The sequence below is a fragment of the Babylonia areolata genome, chromosome 16 (genome assembly GCF_041734735.1).
Source record: "Babylonia areolata isolate BAREFJ2019XMU chromosome 16, ASM4173473v1, whole genome shotgun sequence".
Lineage (NCBI taxonomy): Eukaryota > Metazoa > Mollusca > Gastropoda > Neogastropoda > Buccinidae > Babylonia > Babylonia areolata.
In genome coordinates, this window is record NC_134891.1 from 14040896 (window position 1) to 14061744 (window position 20849).

Below are 20849 nucleotides of genomic sequence, written 5' to 3' on the forward strand. Positions count from 1 at the left end.
CTGACGACCTGCAGGAAGTAAATGATGCTCGCAAGACAGCCGTCATCGACAGAGAACTGAGCAGACTGCAGATGGACATCGTCGCCCTTCAAGAAACCAGGCTCCCAGAAGTAGGATCTGTGAGGGAGAGAGACTTCACCCTGTTCTGGCAGGGCAAACCATCAGACGAGGTCAGAGAACACGGCGTGGGATTCACAGTTAGAAACTGATTATTGGGGTCCATAACCCCACCAGCAGAAGGAAAAGAGCGAATCCTGTCTCTCCGACTCCAAACATCCTCAGGACCAGTCAGTCTAATCAATGCCTGCGCACCAACTTTGGCATTTACAGCAGAAGCAAAAGACCAGATGACGACCTCAGTGCTGCTATAAGGAGAATTCCTGACAGAGAACTACTGTTCATCGCCAGCAATTTCAACGCCAGAGTAGGTGTCAATTACAACTCCTGGCCCACCTGCTTGGGTCAGTTCGGCACTGGGAAAATGAACGAGAATGGCCAGCATCTGCTAGAGCTCTGCTGTCATCATGGGTTGTGCATCAGTAACACCTTTTTCAACACGAAGCCTCAGCATCGAGTCTCCTGGAGACACCTGCGATCCAAACACTGGCATCAGCTTGACCTGATCCTCACCAGACGTGTCAACCTTTCCAGCATCAAGATCATATGCAGCTACCAGAGCGCCGATTGTGACACTGACCACTCTTTGGTGTGCAGCAATGTGAAGCTCCACACGAAGAGACTGCATCGTACGAGAAAGGAGGGCCGACCTGGCATCGACACCAGCAAAACACGCGATCAAAGAAGAGTGGAGGAGTTTGCGCGTTTGTTGGAGGATTCTCTCCCTGGCCCACCCACTGCAAATGCCCAAGACCAATGGGAACACTTCAGAGATGCTGTCTACAACGCCGCCATGTCCACCTTTGGCAAAAAGACCAGCAAGTCAGCTCATTGGTTCGAAACCCACTCAGAAGAAATGACACCAGTCATCGAGGCCGAGAGAAAAACCTTGACAGCATACAAAACCAATCCCAGTGAGCAGAACCTCCAGGTTCTCCGTGCTGCTCGCAGCAAAGTCCAGCAGTGTGCCAGGCAATGCGCCAGTGACTATTGGCTTCAACTCTGCTCCCAGATTCAGATCGCAGCTGACACAGGCAACAGCAAGGCGATGTATGACGGCATCAAGCAGACATTGGGCCCAACACAAAAGAAAACTGCCCCTTTGAAATCAGCTATAGGGCAGGTGATTCAAGACAGAGAACAACAGATGGAGCGCTGGGTAGAACACTACACTGAGCTATATGCAAGGGAAAATGTAGTCACGGAAGATGCCCTGAATGCCATAGATTGCCTACCAGAGCTGGAAGAGCTTGACAGAGAACCAACCATAGATGAACTCAACGAAGCCCTGACTCTCTTGCCTCTGGCAAGGCACCAGGGAAAGATGGTATTCCCGCTGAAGTACTGACAGTAAGTGCTGCAAAGAGACACTCATCACTGAGTTGCATGAAATCCTCTGCCTCTGTTGGAGTGAAGGCGAAGTACCACAAGACATGAGGGATGCTAACGTCGTCACACTGTACAAAAACAAAGGTGACAGAAGCGATTGCAATAATTATCGTGGCATATCCCTCCCCAGCATCGCTGGGAAAGTTTTTGCATGAGTAGTACTGAAGAGGCTCCAAGTACTTGCAGGGCAAGTCTACCCTGAATCGCAGTGTGGTTTCCGTGCCAACAGATCCACTATAGACATGATCTTCTCCCTCAAACAACTTTAGGAGAAATGTAGGGAGCAAAGGCAGCCACTCTTCATTGCCTTCATAGACCTCACAGAGGCTTTCGATCTGGTCAGTAGGGATGGCCTCTTCAAGATCCTTCCCAAGATTGGATGTCCATCCAAACTTCTCAGCATCATCAGATCCTTCCACGAAGACATGAAAGGCACCGTTGTCTTTGACGGCTCAACATCAGCTGCCTTCAACATATGGAGCGGAGTAAAACAGGGTTGCGTCCTGGCTCCCACCCTGTTTGGAATCTTCTTTGCTGTGATGCTGAAACACGCATTTGGTCCTGCAGCTGAAGGTATCTACCTCCGAACCAGGACAGATGGAAAGCTCTTCAACCTCTCCAGAATAAGAGCCAAGACTAAAGTCCAGCTGAGGTGCCTGCATGACTTCCTCTTTGCAGACGATGCAGCAGTAACCGCCCACTCAGCTGAGGACCTACAGCAGCTCATGACTCACTTCAGCGATGCCTGCCAAGACTTCGGGCTTACCATTAGCTTGAAGAAAACACAGGTCATGGGACAAGATGTTGACTCTCCCCTAGCCATCAGCATCAATGACCATGAATTGGATGTCGTCCATGACTTCGTTTATCTGGGCTCAACTATCTCAGACACCCTCTCACTTGACGCAGAGCTCAACAAGCGCATCGGCAAAGCAGCTACCACCAGACTGACAAAGAAAGCATGGAACAACAGCAAGCTGTCTGAGCACACAAAGATCCAGATCTACAGAGCCTGTGTCATGAGCACCCTCCTGTATGGCAGCGAGTCCTAGACTTTGCGTGCCCGACAAGAGCGAAAGCTCAATGCTTTTCACATGTGTAGCCTCCAATGCATTCTGAACATCACCTGGCAGAACAAGGTCCCAAACAATACTGTCCTGGAAAGAGCTGGATGCACCAGCATGTACACGCTGCTGAAACAGAGACGTATGCGCTGGCTCGGCCATGTCGTGCGCATGGACGACGGACGGATCCCTAAAGACCTCCTCTACAGAGAACTTGTGCAGGGAAAACGTCCCACAGGCAGACCACAGCTGCGATTCAAAGACGTGTGCAAGAGGGACCTAAAAGCCTTGAACATCGATCAGAACAACTGGGAAGCAACAGCCCTTGAACGGTCAGCCTGGAGACAGACTGTGCAGAAAGGTCTTTCTAAATTCGAAGAGACACTCGCTCAGCAGCACGAGGAAAAGAGAATGAGAAGAAAGGCTGCAGCCCAGGCAGACAGACCAGCGTCAGACTTCATCTGTGCCCTCTGCCACAGGGACTGTCATTCCCGCGTCGGACCGGCCAGCCACACCCAACACTGTACCAGAATAAACACCTACAGCGCAACTCTATAGTCTCTGAGACTGAAGGATGCCTATATATATATTGCTTCTAAAAAGAGGGATAGGAGGTTAAAGAAAGAATAAGGACAGAGAGATTAAGGCAGAAGGGCCCAGGCGCTAGACATTAGTGACTCTGACATTCACTCCATTCGGCTGTGCGGTCCCCAAGCGGTCAATGATGCGGCTCTCCATGTACTTTCTGTACGTGCCGTCACTGGGGTTCTGCCACCAGTTGAAATTCTTGCATGGGTGAAGCTGTGGTATGGGCCAGCAAAATGCTGGCCAACAGGGTTGTTGTAGCCTAGCTTCATCGACCTCAGGTGTTCGGAGAAGCGCTCGCCCAATGAACGGTAGGTCTCCCCCACATACAGTTTGGAGCAGAGGGTGCAGGACAAAATGTATACAATGTCAGAAGACTGGCAGTTGAAATGAGATTTCACAGTGAAAGTGCCAGAGGGTCCAAGGACTGAACCTGAGGTGTCTATGAAGGGACAGGCCTTGCAGTTTCGATCCCCACAGGGTCTGCACCCTGGTGAGGTTGAATAGCTGGTAAGAGGTCTTAGTTTGGACTTCACGAGCATGCAAAACTGGGCCCCATCTTAGTGCCCATAGCGACCCCTCTTGTTTGCTGGAAGTGACGGTCTTCGAAGGCAAACGAGTTCAAGGAGAGAACCAGTTCAGCTAGGTGGAGGATCTTGGGGATGTGGAGGTCCTTGATGTCACTCTTCTCCAGGTGGTGCTTTAGAGCCTGCAAACCATCACCTTGAGGGATGCTGGTGTAGAGTGACACAATATCCATCATGAAGAGGTGTCGTTCCATGCTGTTGTCTGGGAAAGAGAAATCCTCCAACAACCTTAGTGTATCAAACAAGAGGGGTCGCCATGGGCACCAAGATGGGGCCCAGTTTTGCATGTCTTTTTGTGGGCTATGTGGAGGAACAGGCTCTCAACCACTATACAGGAACACAACCAGCTTTGTTCAGATGATACATCAACGACTGCCTCGGTGTGTCAACCGGCCCAAGGGAAGCTTTGTTGAATTTTATCCAACACCTGTCAAGTTTCCACCTTGCCCTCCGATACACTCATGTATCATCGTCATCTGTCTCTTTCCTGGACCTATCCATCTCTGTCCATCCAGACAGCCCCAAACTCTCCACCACCATCTTCTACAAGCCTACAGATTCCCATGCATATCTTCTATACAGCTCCAGCCACCCATCCTCTACCAGAAACAGCATACCCTTCTCTCAGTTCCTGAGGCTCAGAGGTATTTGCAGCAGCGAACTGGATTTTGACAATGAGCTGCAGAAGATGTCCACCTTCTTTGCAGCCTGCCATTACCCAGAGGGCATCGTGCAGACAGCGCTTAAGCGTGCACGCTCTGCCACCCGCTCAGAAGCTCGGACACCAAGAGAATTTGGAGAGAACGAGGATCGCGCCATGGCAGTCATACCATACCATCCACACAACCTGCCAGTCTGCAGAATTCTGCGTGCAAACTTCAATCTCCTGCAACAGGACCCAGACCTCAGAGAAGTTTTTCCCAAGCCACCGCTAATTGCCTTTCAGAGAGACAAGAACCTGTGTGACATGCTCGTGAAGTCCAAACTAAGACCTCTTACCAGCCATTCAACCTCACCAGGATGCAGTTTACTATGAAGTCAAAATCTGAAAATCACAACCTGACCCCCCACCTGCCTAAAATTGTTGCTGGCGGCAAAGTTGGTCAGGTGCAAAGCGACTCATTCCATGATAGTAGTAGTAGTAGTAGTAGTATAGGGACTGGCAGTCATCTGCCTAAACCTCTCAGCCTTTTTATGTCCCATCAAATCTTCATCTTCACTTCTTTCATTTTCTTTTATTTATTTATTTTCATCTTTTGTTTTTTGTTGGGCGGTTGTTTTATTCATCATAGTCAAAAAAATTTTCTTTCGAGGTGGTGTTGTCAAGGAGATTTTTGAACATGTTACTATTTTGTGCAAGTTTAACTTCGATTGGTAGTGCATTCCATGTTTGTGCAATTCGGTTAGCCAATGAATTTTTTCTAATGTTGGTGTTGCAGTGTTCTAAACAAATTTTCTTTACTGAGTTCTTTGTACTGTCATACTCATAGTCAGACATTTTAAAGATATGTCTTGCATTTACATCATTTATGTTATTTAATATCGTATAAGTTTCAATCAAATCTCCTCTTACTCTTCTCCCTTTCAGTGAATGTAGATTTAAGTATGTAAGTCTTTGTTGGTAACTCATATTCTTGCATTCTTTTAATAATTTTGTTGCTCTTCTTTGGACCCTTTCTAATGCTACAGATAGTCTCTTAGGGTATGGGTGCCAAACAGTATTACCATATTCCACATGTGATCTAACTAATGCTTTCTATAAATAGAGAAATATATCTTTGTCTAAGTAATTGAAGGCTCTCTTAATTACACCAATCATTTGATTGGCTTTATTTATAATATCAATACGTGTATCAAAGGAAAGTTTATTGTCAAACATTATTCCTAGGTCTTTTTCACTATGTCATTTCTCAATATTCTGTGTCGTGTTTTCTATTTTCATGTGGTAATTGTTGTTTGGATTTTTTTTCCCTATGTGCATTACTTTACACTTTGAAACATTAAAATAAAGGTTCCATTTGTCAGACCATTCTTATAGTGTATATAAATCAGTTTCTAATGTGTGATTGTTGCATGCATCACCGTAAATTTTAGTGTCATCTGTGAAAATTTTACACATACTTTGTATACAATCAGGAAGGTCGTTTATATATATCTTGTGAAAAGTACTGGTCCAAAAATACTGCCCTGTGGAATACCACTGATTATGTTTGCTCAAGTTGACTTTTCTTCTCCTATCTTAACTAATTGTGTTCTACCTGTTAAGAAGTTTCTTGTCCAGTTCAGTAAGTTACCAGTAATACCATACGAGGCTAATTTTAATAACAGTCTTTCGTGTGGGACAGAATCGAATGCTTTTTTGAAGTCTAAATTAAATATGTCAGTAGATTTACCGCTATCTGTCATTTTAGTCAGATCTTCGATTACTTCTAATAGTTGCGTTATACATGATCTATTCTGTATAAAGCCGTGCTGACATTCTACATAAAGGTTATTTATTTTCATAAGCGAAATCATTGCATCTCTAATAAAAGATTCTAAAATCTTACACACTATACATGTCAGGCTCACTGGTCTATATATAATTACCTGGTTCTTGTTTTGACACTTTCTTGTAAATAGCTGTTACCTCAGCCATCTCCCAGTCGTTTGGTATGGAAGCACTTTCAAGTGACTTATTATACATGATGCTCAATTGAATAGCCAACTCTTTGCTCAGCTCTTTTAGGAGCCTTGAAGGTATTTGGTCTGGTCCTTGTGCTTTATATGGGTCTAAAGCTTTTAGTTTATTGTCCACTGCCATAGGGGTGACCCTTAGATGACATACATTAATATTTCCTGATCTGGAACTTTCTCCAAGGTTAGGTAAATTCGTAACAGCCTCTTTCATAAAAACACTGGCAAAGAAATTATTTAAAGTTTCTGCTTTTTCCCTACCTGTTTCTGCTAAACTACCATCTTCTTTTTTCAGTACTCCTATTCCCATTCTTAGCTTAGTTCTTTCCTGTACACACTTCCAAAACATTCTTGGGCTATATTTGCAGCTTTTTGCTATGTTTCTTTCGCACTCTTTTTTTAAAATTTTTATATAGCTTTTTTAATGAGCTTACAGCACTTATACCTTTCTGTTACATAACATAAATATGAGTAACAGCCTATTTCTTTTTTCGGAAAAGCCAATACCCGTAGGCATTGTTGGTTAATTTGTGGCAACCTTGTTGTTCTGAAGGTTTAAGGTATGCAGAATCAATTTCTATAATTTGCCAAGCGCTGCCTTGCTCCAGTCTCCCATGGTAACGGCTTAAACAATATGGCCGCCACGCCAAACGAACATGTACATTTTATCAAAAAAATCAACAGCTGAGCCAACCAAAAGTAAACAATACTGCTTTAAACATCCCAAAATAGTTATTTATATCAATTAAAACAGATTTTAACACTGAAATATCTTCTTGATATTAACTGTTGATATAAATATGTTATCCACAAACCACCAACAAGCACTGGATTGATATCGTTTGAGACATCAGAATGTCCATCAAGATGGACCCACTTCAATCAAAGTCACAGCGATGTTTCACCTGAGATGACAACAGTTGGTTACATGCCAGTCGTACAAGTGCCAGCTCATCAGCTTGATATGCTTCACACAGTTGTGTTGAGATGCAAGCACATCGCCAGACAACTTGGCCAACACCATGTTGTTATAACAGTCAACGAAGCCCTCTTTTGGAGACTGATGAAGCTCAAGTGGGCCAAACCAGAGTACCAGGACTTTCTGGTTGTGAGATTAGGAAGTCTTCATACCGCTATGAACTTTCTTCAGATTATTGGAAAGCACATACAGGGATCAGGTCTCCTGGAAGCTTGGATTGAAAGTAACATCTTTGGTCCAGGAACAGCAGAACAGGTGATGTCTGGAAAGTCCTATGCCTGGGGGATGAGAGGACACAAGTTGACACTTCAAGCACTTTGGTGATTGCTTGTTCCCAAGCTCTTGATGTTCATCAAAGACACAGACCAAGATCTAGAAAGACAGATACAGGATGAACTGTCCACTGATGGCACAGATGGACTGATGAAGTTGTTTGCTTCTCCAAACTTCAGCAAGGCTGTGGATGCACTTGTGTTGAGCAATGATAATCCCAACTTCAAGTTCTGGTGGACATACATGTAGATGGTCCAGATTCTCCAACTTTTCACCAGAGCACACAGAGAAGGCCTTTGGCAATTACATCTGCATGCTTTTGGCCAAATGGGGATTCATCTACTTAAGTGAGATGAATCAGTTGCCGGAGAACGTCAAGGCGGAGTTTGAAAAGGGCAACTTAGTGGTCAAGAGGTCACCTCAACAGTTCAACCAAGTTGACCCTGACCAAAGTCAGGAATGGCTCAACAACACAGGAAAGAAGGGTGGTGGAATAGTAGGCATCACCAAAACAACCACAGCGCTGAACAGGTGGGCCCTCTCCTACAACCTCAGACATCGCATCAGCAGTGAAACGAAATGTACCTTAGGACTGAGGCAAGATGACAACTTCACACACAATCACAAGATGACAACTTCACACACAATCAGTGCAACCCGGCAAGACAAAGGCTTGATCTGAGGGATGAAAATAAGCTGCTGAACACTTTGCAAACCTTTAAGCTCTTCACACACGAGGCATCCACAGACTTGAAGAACATTGCAACACAGGACGTTATCCCCAGCAACATCACTGAATATTTGTTGACAGTCAAGGAAAGGGGTCAAGGCCAGCTGATCAAATTCATTGAAGAAAGGCTTGTTGTCTGCAACGACCGACAAGTGCAGTTCAGAGACACTTTGCACAGGAACAAATGCCTGACATTCGCATCCCTGTTCGAAGTGGAACAAAAGCAATCCAAGACGAGTGCACAGAGAGTCATCCAGGCCGACAGACAGTTTCTACAATGACTTATCACGGCATACAGAGCTGGAAGATACGTCAATCTGCAAGACAAACTACAGCATGAGCTTCTTTCTGCCCCAGGTGCTATAGCAGAAATGACTGGCAACCTCCGTTCTGGTCAGAAATCCCTTCTAGCAGATGCTGTGATTAGTGACACACCTTGCCCCCCAAACCTTCAATCTGCTGACCTTGGAGAAGAAACCACACTCATCATTGATGGCCACGCACTTGTGATTGCAATTGGAAAGCCACCAAATGCCAAGACCTTCGGTGACCTAGCTGACACATTTGTTGAATCTGTTCTTCAGAGTGGTGCTGTCTTCACTCGAATTGATGTTGGGTTTGACAGGTATTATGAAATGTCCATCAAGAGTGGCACCAGACAGAAACGAGGCAAGCATGCAGTACCCATGAGGAGAGAGATCCAAAGCAGAGAAGTCCCTCTACCACCAAAGTGGGAAAACTTCATTGCCCTTGCAGAGAACAAAGCTGACCTGGCCAATTTCTTGTCTCGTCAACTGATCCTTCTGGCACCTGAAAACAAGATCATTATAGTTTCTGGTGGCTTCAGTGATGAAGAGCAGGTTGAGTCCTCAACTCCTGATGTAAACACTGAAGAGTTAGAAGCCAAACACGAGGAGGCCGACACTCGGCTTATTCTTCACTGTGTGAAGAGCCAAGTTTCAAGCGTTGCTGTTGCTGCACGAGATACGGATGTGCTGGTCCTTCTCCTCGCCCACTTCAACAAAATGCCATGCTCAAAAGTGTGGATGAAAGCGGGAACGTCAAAGAACAGAAAGTACATTCCAATCCCACACCATTGTAGATCAACTTTCCTCTGACAACAGTTTCCTCAGTGCCTTACCGGCATTTCATTCACTTACTGGAAATGATACGACATCATTCCTGGCTGGCCATACCAAGATATCTTGCTTGCAAGTCTTCAAAGAGCATCATGCCCTCCTTGCAACACTTGGAAGAGGTCTCACCAAGCGTGTGCTGATGCAGAGGCCTTCATCTGTAAAATGTACAACATGGACACTGCTTCCGTAGGTGATGCAAGGTTGGTTCTGTTTGCTCGAGCCCAGCCCTTGGAAACCTTGCCACCAACACATGACACCCTGTTGTTCCATATCATGCAAGCACATTACCAGGCACTTGTCTGGAACCAAGCTGACAAACAACGTCCAGTGCTGCCCAAACCAGAGACCATGGGATGGACCATCAGCAATGGCGCATTTGCACCTGTTCTGATGTCTCTTCCAGCAGTGCCTGAAACCTGCATTTATCTCATTAGCTGCGGTTGCAAAACACAGTGTCAAAGGAGTAACTGCCAGTGTAGAAAGCACAAACTGCAATGTACTGGTGCATGCAAGTGCAGCACTGGTGACTGTCTGCAGAAACAGCAATACCTGAAAGCATGAACTGAAAGAGCATAGTCTCTTGTTATCAGCAGGCATTTTTCCTCTATCATTTACATACAAAAAGCGAAACTACACGAACTGAACCAGAAAATTGTGAATAGTTAGGTCTCTGTTCTATTAATTTAACGTTGCTGGCTGCATCTGCTTTATCAAGAGATTTTATTGGATTTAGCAAATTGGCACAGGAGAAGGTACTGTTTTGCAAGAAAACTGACAGATATAAAACCTAGCAGCAACTTCAGTCCGTCTTCAGACAAAATAGTACGAATTTGGCACCTTCTTTGTATTTACCACTTTCTTTGTGTTTGATTCCTTTGCTGTTTAGTTTGGTCAGTCAAAGGCTTACTTATGTAATTATCATTCAGATAACTCAAACTTGACTGTTTTTGCATTTCCCATGTACAAAGAATTTCAAATCAAAACTAAAAGACATAGAGGTTAATTTTCATTATTTCATTTCTTTGCGCGGGGAGGGGTCGGGGGTACATTTTGATAGAAAGATGATCCAGTCCTTACAATTATGAAGAGAAATACAAGTTTGAAATGCTTATATGTTTTGTTTTGTTTTTTCAAATTTTGGTTCAGAATTATTTGAAATAAACACTAAAGTTTGTGTCCACCAACGCCTGAAGGAGTTTTCTGTTCTGCGAGGCGGCCATTTTGAATAACTAATTATGTCTAGGAAAAGAATCGAGATTTCACGTGGCAAATTTGTTAAATGAATTTAGCACACCCAAATCCTTTAGGAAATGATATGCAGCATAAATTAACCGAAAATGCTTATCACTTTTAAACCAATTGGAAATTTAATAGTTTAAAACGGTCTATGTTTTTGTTCTTAAGAATCGCTTATATAATTTATATTTCTTTTTTATGCTTCTGATTATTTTTCTATTCATCCATAAGGGTTTTAATTTCTTTTCTTGTCTACCTGTAATTTTAGGCATAAATTTATCCATAGATTTTAGTATTAGTATCTTTAAGTCATTCCAGCACTTGTTAACATCTTGTTCCTCCATGTATGTCCAATCCATTTTATTTATTGTTTCTCTTATTTTAATATAATTTCCCTTTTTTTAGGTCAAATTTATACTTAATTTCTTCTTTTAACTTCACCATTGAAATATGGAACTGGAAAACCAGAATGTCATGGCCACTCTTTCCTAGAGGATCTAGGTGTTTGATTTCACTTACCAACCTGGTATCGTTCAGCATTACTAAATCTACAATGCTAGGTCTTTGACCTATTCTATTTCTTGTTGGTCTTGCCACTTTTTGAGTCAGGAAAGCATCTCTCTGACATTCTATAAAATTATTATCAGAAGGGCCTGTCCATGAACCATCCCACTGTATAGCTGGGTAATTAAAATCACCCATAATACAAACTTTCTGAAAATTTGTCAATTCTTTAGATTTTATCAGTTCAAATATTTTTTCAATATTCTGTTCTGATGAATTTGGACGTTTATATATACATCCAATTAATACTTTCTCATCATTTGCACTTTTAAATTTACACCATATGCTTTCCTCAAAAGCAGACTTGTTTGGAATAGAATATTCCTGGGCTTTAAGTGATTTGTGAAAGTACAGGGCTACTCCTCTCTTTTCATTTGTATTTGTGAAAATATCGTAATTAGGGATACTGCCATGTTCTTTTACATCGAAAAAGTATGTTTGTTTTTTTGGTTTTTTTGGAATTGTTTCTGTTAAGCCAATAATGTGTGGTCTTATCTCATTGACTCTTATTTTAAATTCTTCTAACTTATTGGATGGGCTATCTACATTACTATACATTATTATACAGTCACTATAGAGAAGAAAATCTTTACAGTTATTTACAGTCAGTATGTTTTATGATTGTAGTCACTCCTTGTTTTGGTCATTTGTCCCATTTCCCTTGTCAGTAACTGGTCGGTTGTCAGTCTTCATTTTTTTGTGTGTTTAAAAAAAAATTTTTTATTACTATTTTGCCATTTCTAATTACCAGATCTTTTTCCCCTTTGGCCATTCTTTCCTTTTTTTTTTTTTCAGTCAACAGTTTTTGGAATTTCTGTCTCTCTTTCAGTGTCAAGTCATTATTTATGTATACTTTTTTCTTGGGGTCACTGATTCCTTGGTTTATGTGAACTGCTTTTTCATTATTTCTTTCTTCTTCTTTTCTGATGTCATGGTGACTTTTAACAATCAGGGTCTATTTCCCCCTATTTTACCCAGTCTGATAGAGTTTGTGAACTCTTCCTTGTGTATTGTCACCTCGCATTTGTCCATGATCCTCATGATTTCCTTCATATCGTCTTCTTTCCTTTCTTCTGCAGTTGGCTTGCTACTTTCAGTCAAATTCACTATCACTATGTTGTTCTTCCTTTTTTTCTTTTTCCTCTCGTTCTTCTAGAGCTTCTGTCAGCTTTCTGTCTACAACTTCTTCAATCTTCTGTTCTTGCTTCCCCCCCCCCCCCCCCCCCCAATTTCTCTTTCTGTTCTTCCTTGCTTCCAATCTTTGGCAGAACATGTCCATCATTTTGTCAAGTTTTGTCTCTAATCTGGTCTGCCCTTCTCTCTTGTCTGCTGTACAGGGTTCGCAGACCCATTGCAGACTCTTGTTTTCTGTCAGTTGCCTGAAAAGATCAGCCTTGATTTTGGTACACGTTTGGTGAACCCAGTGCTTGCAATTAAAGCATTCTATAGATGGCGTCGCTTCTTTGCCATCCTCACAGGGTTCGTCACAAATTAGGCACTGCCATGGTGTCAGTTGAGACAGGGAGGGCCTACCTCTCTGTTTGTAACTCTGCTTGTGCCAGATGTGTTGTTCTTGGGTGTGCTTGAGCTCCCCCCCCCTACTTTTACGTTGACTCTGCGGTTTCATCTTTTCGTACAACTTTACCGTTTCTCTGTTTCCCTCTTTACATGGACAATAAATCGAATAATATATTGGCAATATAACGAAACATAACACAATATCAAACAGAAAACAGTTATCAAGAGATGTTCACCTTATTTCCCCTGTTAGTAGTATCACAAACAGAGAGCAAGAAAACAAAAATTGTTACCTTTGTCAGTTGTTAGTGCATTAGTGCATTCTAGAGGTGCAGAAAACAAAAAACGAAAGTGAAATTTGTGGCACAAAATGGTGTCCGTGTCACCAGCCGCCGTGGCGAAGTGGTTAGCGTCGCGGACTGACGGCTGGGAGGACGTGGGTTCGAATCCCAGCGGAGGTGGGTTTTTCGGCCCGTGGCCGGCTCCTACCCAGAGTTGAGTGTGCTGTGGGCTTAAATGGGGAGACTGGGACCACACAGTCGAGTGTCATCCACTTCAAGGATGCGTCTTTGGGTGTGTTGCTCTAATTACCTGACCAACACTGCAAGTGTCTGTATCTCTCGGGCCTGGTTAACGCCGGGATATCATTATGACAGGAAGCGTAGAGTACAGCCTTGTCACGTAGTCCCAAACCAAAATGGACCTCCATAGCAACATCGTCATCATCATCGTCATCCTCCTTCTCCTTCATCGTCATCAATATAAACAAAATAGTCTCAAAGTCTGTGGCCTTTCATGCCCTGCTCTCATGGTGACCTCAGTTTCGATACCCCTCCACTTCCGTGCTTGGGGTGAGTCCTGTCAATGTCGTCAGTGTCGGCAGATTCATGGGGGGGCTGTTGTTTGAGGGACGTGGTGGCGATCTCCACTCTGGGAGAGACGCTCACTCAGTCTGGCTCCGCGACTAAGCCATTATTGTCGTTAGTAGGGGGCTTAGTAGGTGGTGTCCTAAGTATGTTAAAACAGAACAGGCACCACTGAACACCACCGAAGTGACTCAGCAGCAGTGCAGGGTCTCCTCTGGTGTGTGGCCTCCAGGCGACCTAACATCGATGGTTCCCTGTGGACTGCCGACGCTGGAACTGCGACGGACGAACCCGGGTGTGGCTGTGTATGGGGGAATCTAAATGAGCGGCGTGGGAGTAATGCCACTGAAACGGCGCAGATTATGGGGCAGCAAAAAAAAAAAAGAAAAAAAAAAGAAAAAAAGGTGTCCGTGTCCGTGGAAGTACTCAGTGCAAATTAGTTTTCTTCTTTTTTTTTTTTCTTCTTAGAAAAATCTCCTTTTCCTGATCCACAACAGGGACAGTTTATCAGTTTCTGTTCACTATGCAATTTTCTCTTAATCAATTAGGAAATTTAGTTTCATTTAGTTGGCCAAAAACTTTGAAAATTGTTGGAGCTCCTGAAATGTACGTCCATCCATCCGCGCATCTGAAACTAAGAAGAAAACAGATGAACTTTACTGCTTCAACTGATGATGGAGGGTCACATATCTGAAATAGATACTGCTAAGGAATACATGCCATTTTTTTCCATAACAGTGTATAACAAACTTGATTGGAAACATGATTTAAAAAACAAGTTTTCTGACCAAAATACAAGAAAAGAAATAAAGTTATCTGAATTTCATTTCTGTAATTGTCACCAGATGTCAGTCCATTCTCAGTCATTTCAGCCAGTCGAAACCAAGGAGTGAAAGTGAACAGATGTGTGAAAGGAAATTTCACTTCAGCTGTTTCAGTCCTTGGTTTGAGCTGACTGAAAAGAATGAGACTGCTTTATTTTTCTTCTTTTCCCCCCTTTTTTGTGGCTGGTAAGATTTGCTATAACAAACTATGAAGAAGATTATTTTGATTACTATATTTCATTTTCATTTTATCTTAATTAAAAAAAATCAGCTATTATTAATATGGTAAGAGAACAAATTGTAACATAAAACACTTGTGTTTAATATCCATACAGTGGCAGTCTTTGGGTCATCTTGGTTGGTTGTTTTTCTGTCCTTGCATGCAGCGAAGCAGTTTAGCTATCTGGCTGAACATGAGATTGCTAAACTCAAGCAGGAAGAAGGTATTTTGAATGTTTTGCTTTGTGCCGCATGGAAACATGTATGCAAACAGCATGCCCTTTGTTTTTCTTTTGTATATCATTCTTTCCACAAATGTTGTTTCAACCCCCTTCCCTCTTGCCCCTAAAACCTCGAGTGGGAAGTGGAAGGGGAGGATGGTCATTAAAACATTACATTCTGTGAACACATATATGCATGTGCTGCCACACATACATATTCATTTACATTTACCATTCGAATTATATAACATTGATGAAACCATCATGTTAATTTTATCAGTGGTACTGTGTAATAACTCTAGCAAAGCATAGTTAAAGGATTTGTCTGTGTGATGATTTGCAGGTTTGGAAAAAAACTCTTTCTTAGTTCATTGCAGCAAAATAAAACATGTTTGCAAGTACATTTTTTATCTGGATTACAATCAGTTTAAAGCTAATATGTTTCCTTTCTTGTGAAATGTTTGGCAGAATAAGATTGTATGCTTGGAGATGATTATCAATATACTGTTTTAAAATGTTACTAATTTGTTGCTGTGAGTGATGTAATTTTTTGAAAAATTGATTAAAAAAAAAAAGAAAGAAGCTAAATGTAAACTTTTATTGCTCAAATTTGTCAAGTTCTCATGATAAAAGATACCACTATGAGAGGGTTTCCAACAAAGCAATCAGTTTGTATAATTTGAAATCAAAATATGATATAAATATTTTATTTTAAATATATTTTGTTACTACCAGCTACTTTAGCAAGCCAGTTCTTTCCATGAGAACTGTACTTATCCTGTACTTTCAGCTTTTCTGGAGAGAGAGGCCATGGGTACTTTCAGTACACTTTCCCTGCACAGTATTAGAGTAAAAATGACATTATATGATGGTCCATTGTATACACAGTTGATTATGTTGTTAAAATAACATGTTTGAAAGCAGAAAAAAAAAAGGATCCATCTATCTACTTCCACCATTTCACAGTGGAAAAATTAAGGGAGATAAGTTTGCCAGCATTTTTTCAGTGTGTATTTGTAACAGTCAGCTTGGGAAATCAGTCATTTCCAAACATGACTAAGATTTTCAGACATTTCCAGAAACAACTGGTTCAGGTATTTGTTTCTTGAATTGTCTGAAAGCATCTAGTCAGTTTCCTTCAAGGAGTGCAAATAGGTGAACTTCATTTCTCATTCTGCCTTATTTTCCGTCAATGTGGGAAATGTTTTAATGGCGAAAGATTCAGGTAACTGATGTCAGTAGCAGGCTGCTGTGATCTGAGCAATTGAGCAACTCAGAGCTGTTTTGTCAAGTTGGTGGATCAGTGGGAGGCTTTCTAGGAATATGCATGAGTAGCTTCAGAGCATTTTACAGAAGCCCTGCATAACAAGGTACAAGCTAACTGGGAAGTGCTTACTTTTAAAAAAGAAATATTTCTCTCTCATGAAGGAACTGAAGAAAGTCCAATCTGGAATAGGGAAGAAAAGAGAAAAACAAACAAACCAAGACAATAATACAAACTGTCTGCTATATGTACAACTATAAATGATCTGTCTCTGTCTCTTTTTCTGGAAATGAACAAAGTTTATGACATGCACAAATGAGCTTTTTAACAAAAACAATGTGCCAAGGAGGCAAATTCGAAACGGTATAAAATAGTATGTTTTCAGGCATCATTTACTGCCTTTGCATCAGTGTAGATGTGTAGGGGGTGGGGTGGGTAGGGGATGGGAGGTAAAGTTGTAAGGTTATGTCATTTGTGTACTATGATATTTTCTTTCGTTTGGGTTCATTTACTAACTTTGCAAAGTGTGTGTGTGTGTGTGTGTGTGTGTGTGTGTGTAGGGAGGGACATAGAGAGAGAGAGAACAAGAGAACAGTTAAAATTGTCTATATGCTCATCTTAACTTACCGTTGATGAAGACAATCCTCACATCAGGGTGCCAACCAATTGGGCAAAAAGCCCCAAACCCCCGGAATGGCACATGACAGTACCCAACTGAGAAAACGCCTCTGGTCCTACGACCAGAACCCAACACTCAGGGTAAATGGCAACACAGAAAAATGACATGCACAAAGGAGTACTCAAAACTGGCATGAGCGATATCCCACAAAAATTAACATGACTCACAAAACAAACCAAGGGAGATTACCATACCACTTTCCTGTCAATGAAAGCATTATCCAAAGTCAGTTTGGCTGTCTGACAATGACTGAAAAACAACAACAGTTGTATGGCAGATTTAGAGAAGCTCACCACTGGTCTGGGTGACATAACCAAAACCAAAAGAAAAGTGAATATCTGAGTTTAGTCGGTGATTGATTACATAAAAATATTTTAACATTTATCCGCTAACAGGCAACAACGTTATACTTTGATAAAGTTCAAAAGGAACTGACTACCCAGTGACACTTCACCCTAAAAAAAACACCCCACAGTAATCAAAAACAAGACGTCACACCCTCCCCCACCCTAACTAACCTAAGTACCCCGCATCTCCACCATTTTGTCACGCTCTATAAGAGAGCGGACTAGAAACCCCCACCCAGCCCAGCACTAACACCCAGACAACACAAACACAGACTAAAATAATTCAGGGTTCACATACATTTATTCCATCACACACAGAACTTGACTAATAAAACTACAATCTTAGCAAGAAATGATAACTACGATGACAGAATGGATAAATAACACACACAAAAAACCCCACAAAACGCAGAGCTTTAAGACACGGCCGTCCAGCGGCAAACCGTCCGTAGAATGCTACCAGTGAACTGAAGACGTTTGATGAATACATAAACTGAAGCACTGCACAAGAGGAAAACGACGATGACTTGAACGGCGAAAACTGAAGACAGATGAAAACAGAAGACGACGAAACTAGTGAACAAACGATGACAGTGATGAGAAGAGGGCAGCAGGACTGAAGACAGCAGTCAGCAGCAGAAGGAGCAACAACGCCGCCTGGCCAACACAGGCTGAAGAAGAGATGGTGCACGAAGTGGGATGCTGCAAACTGCACAAATTATATTATCCTTCTGGAAGGATTACCCCTGCCCACCCTCAATGAAACGTGTAAGACAAAGTGATGAACAAAAGATTTAACGAAACTCAAACAGCATTATAAAATATCACTATAAAATTCCGTTTGACAGCTCCCTATCCTTCACATTAATTAGTGAACACATTTTCAAAGATTGTACATAAGACGTTGAAACTGGGGGAAAAAACTGATAGTTTAGAAAACATATCAATGATAATTCGACCTTGTGAACATAACGAAAATAGAAACATTCTTACAATAATAGTAAAGGGGTTCACAAGGAAACGTTAGTGGCTGAAATACTGTAAGCATACTTAAATCCCAGTAACCATTATTTTTAAAAGTTATGTTTAAAATATTATCACAGCAGAGGAAAATACAAGCCTGACTTCAGCATTAACCCTCAAATCCTAATAAACAAAATCAAACATCTCGCATCTTAACAGAACAGGACAAATGAACACAGAAACAGCACTTATAACAGCCAACTGACAAGTACAAACTACAACAGATAAGTTCAACAATGCAACAGCGAACTCACCTGCCAACCGGGTACCACTACCCTGACGCTGGAAATAAAAAAACAAAACAAAGACGAGACACGTCCAGCAGGGCACTCCCTCTGAGCTGGAGCACACAGAACAAAGATACATGGCCACCCGGAGGAAAACAATCCTCACTTGAGGGTGCCAGCTGGGCAAAAACCCAAACCCCAAACAAGCACGACCTTCCTCTAAGAAGGCCGCGGGCGCAAAAGCCTAGAGAAGTGTCACTGACAGAACAGAGAAATTTTAAACTCTGCTCAGCAGTGACACAAACACATACATGACTCCACGATTGCACGTGAAAAACGTACAACCGGGAGTCACACATACAAAAAGACAAGCTGGGGAGAGGAGTGGGGAAGGGCATGTACAAAACACTCCACACGAGATTGTCATGAGTTGTGACAAATACAGAAAGGCAGGAAGATAATAAAAATACATTCATACCTGGACAGACCGGTAGAATGGCAGAGTTCATTAATCGAACAGCAGAACTGAAATGTAACACTATTGATACGTAGTTCTGTTGACATGCAGTGTTAAAAAATAGTTGTAATAATGACTTTTAGTGTCAATGAACTCAGTGATAATGACATGTACTGCTGTTGACACAAAGTGCTAATGACATGTTGCACAATAAACATGCCCTCACTCTACATGTTGAAAATCAACAGTGATTTTTATCAAACCACCTTAAGTTCACAAGATGAAGTTCATTCAAAAGGTCAAGCTATTTTTTAGCAAAAGGAATTGATTGGAGGCAATCATATTGAATACTTTAGTGTTTTGTGGGGATGCGGGTTCTGCCACGCAGAGAGAAAAGGAATGCTTAAAAACTGTCAACTACAGACGAACGTTTGCACATGTTCCGTTAGCCTATAGATAGTTGCTATCATTGAGTTAACTTTACATCCCCAAGGGGTAAACAAAATCTGACCAAAACATGTACTGAATTTGGTAACTTCTTACTTATTGCTGTGTCATGGTACTACATGATGTTCTTCTGAGTTGTATTCATTTTCACTGAACAAAGATTTAGATTCTAAATAGTTTTGGAGGGAAAATAATAGAATATTAAAACCATCAGGCACTTGTCAGAAAAAGTGACAGCAATAATTTTAATGCTTGGAAAATAGTGTTTTGTCAGAACCAGCTATACATTATGCCCATTGCTTTCTACACCTTTCTTGGACCAGTTGTACAGTAAATGAAATAGATTAGCTCAGTTGTTTAGTTTTAAACTCAGTAGTTATGTAAAATCTAAGAGCAAGTAAAAAATTGGAGGGAAGCAATACTTCAGGGGTGAGAATTTAATGTGCCAGCCCAGAAGCCAACTCAGTAACAGAGCTTAATCAGAATGGTGGGATATATGAAGCTTAAATAATTACACTGTAAACATATTGCAGAATGACACTAAGTCAAGGTGGGTATGTACAGAACATAGACTTGCAACTTTAAGCAACACAGGTGTGGACAAAAATCATTCAGTCAATGAAAGTGAATTTAGTGTTTGCAGTGGTAACGATCCATGCCATCACACACAGTCCTGACCACTCAAACCAAACTTTGCCCTTGGTGATCAAGTGCTGAGTAAACTGATTCACGATTATCACCCATGTCGGTAGCCAAGACCTCAATCATTAGGAACCAAAACTGGCTGCAAGTTATGGACTCTTCCAGTAATTGTGCAACAAATGTTTTGATGATGCTGAAACCACCAGGGTACATGAGAGAGCTTGATCAGAACAGAAGGATATGTGTAGTCATGATAATTAGGCTGTAGAAATACTGCAGTATGAAAATTAGACTTGCCACACTAGCAGAACACATACTCTAAGATTCACAGGCATGGACAATGTCATCCACTCTATGAAAGAGAGCAACCTCTCCACCACATATGAATCCGGTGCCACCCTCACACTTAACATAACTTTAATGCATGAAAATTGTAACAAAATGTTGAGGGTCCCAAAAAACCTTAGGCTATAAATCAGTGTGAAGGATTTAGGCTGTATATTTAATTTTTGTGGGTTGGAGCAGAGAAGGAAGGAAAAGAACAGATAACCACAATTTTATGCACCACACAGGGACAACACAAAACTAAGGGAACAACTACACAGAATAAAACTCCAGACTGAAATATTGGCTAAATGATTTATTTGATAATAGTACAAATTGGAAATCAAAATCTTAAAACATAACTAGACTCAATGTATCAAACAATACAAGCACATCATATGAAATAGGAGTTTCAGGCATAAAAACAACGAAGTAGCTGGGCGTTGATCCTT

At 41.7% G+C, this 20849-nt stretch overlaps 1 protein-coding gene across 1 annotated transcript in view; it reads left to right on the forward strand.

Moving 5' to 3' along the window:
- The window catches only part of LOC143290764 (uncharacterized), a 107971-nt gene that overhangs the window by 36952 nt on the left and 50170 nt on the right, over window positions 1–20849 (forward strand). Inside the window, exon 3 of the mRNA XM_076600275.1 lies at window positions 14934–14990. Coding sequence (XP_076456390.1) covers window positions 14934–14990 — 57 coding nt within the window. The remainder of the gene's footprint in view (window positions 1–14933; window positions 14991–20849) is intronic.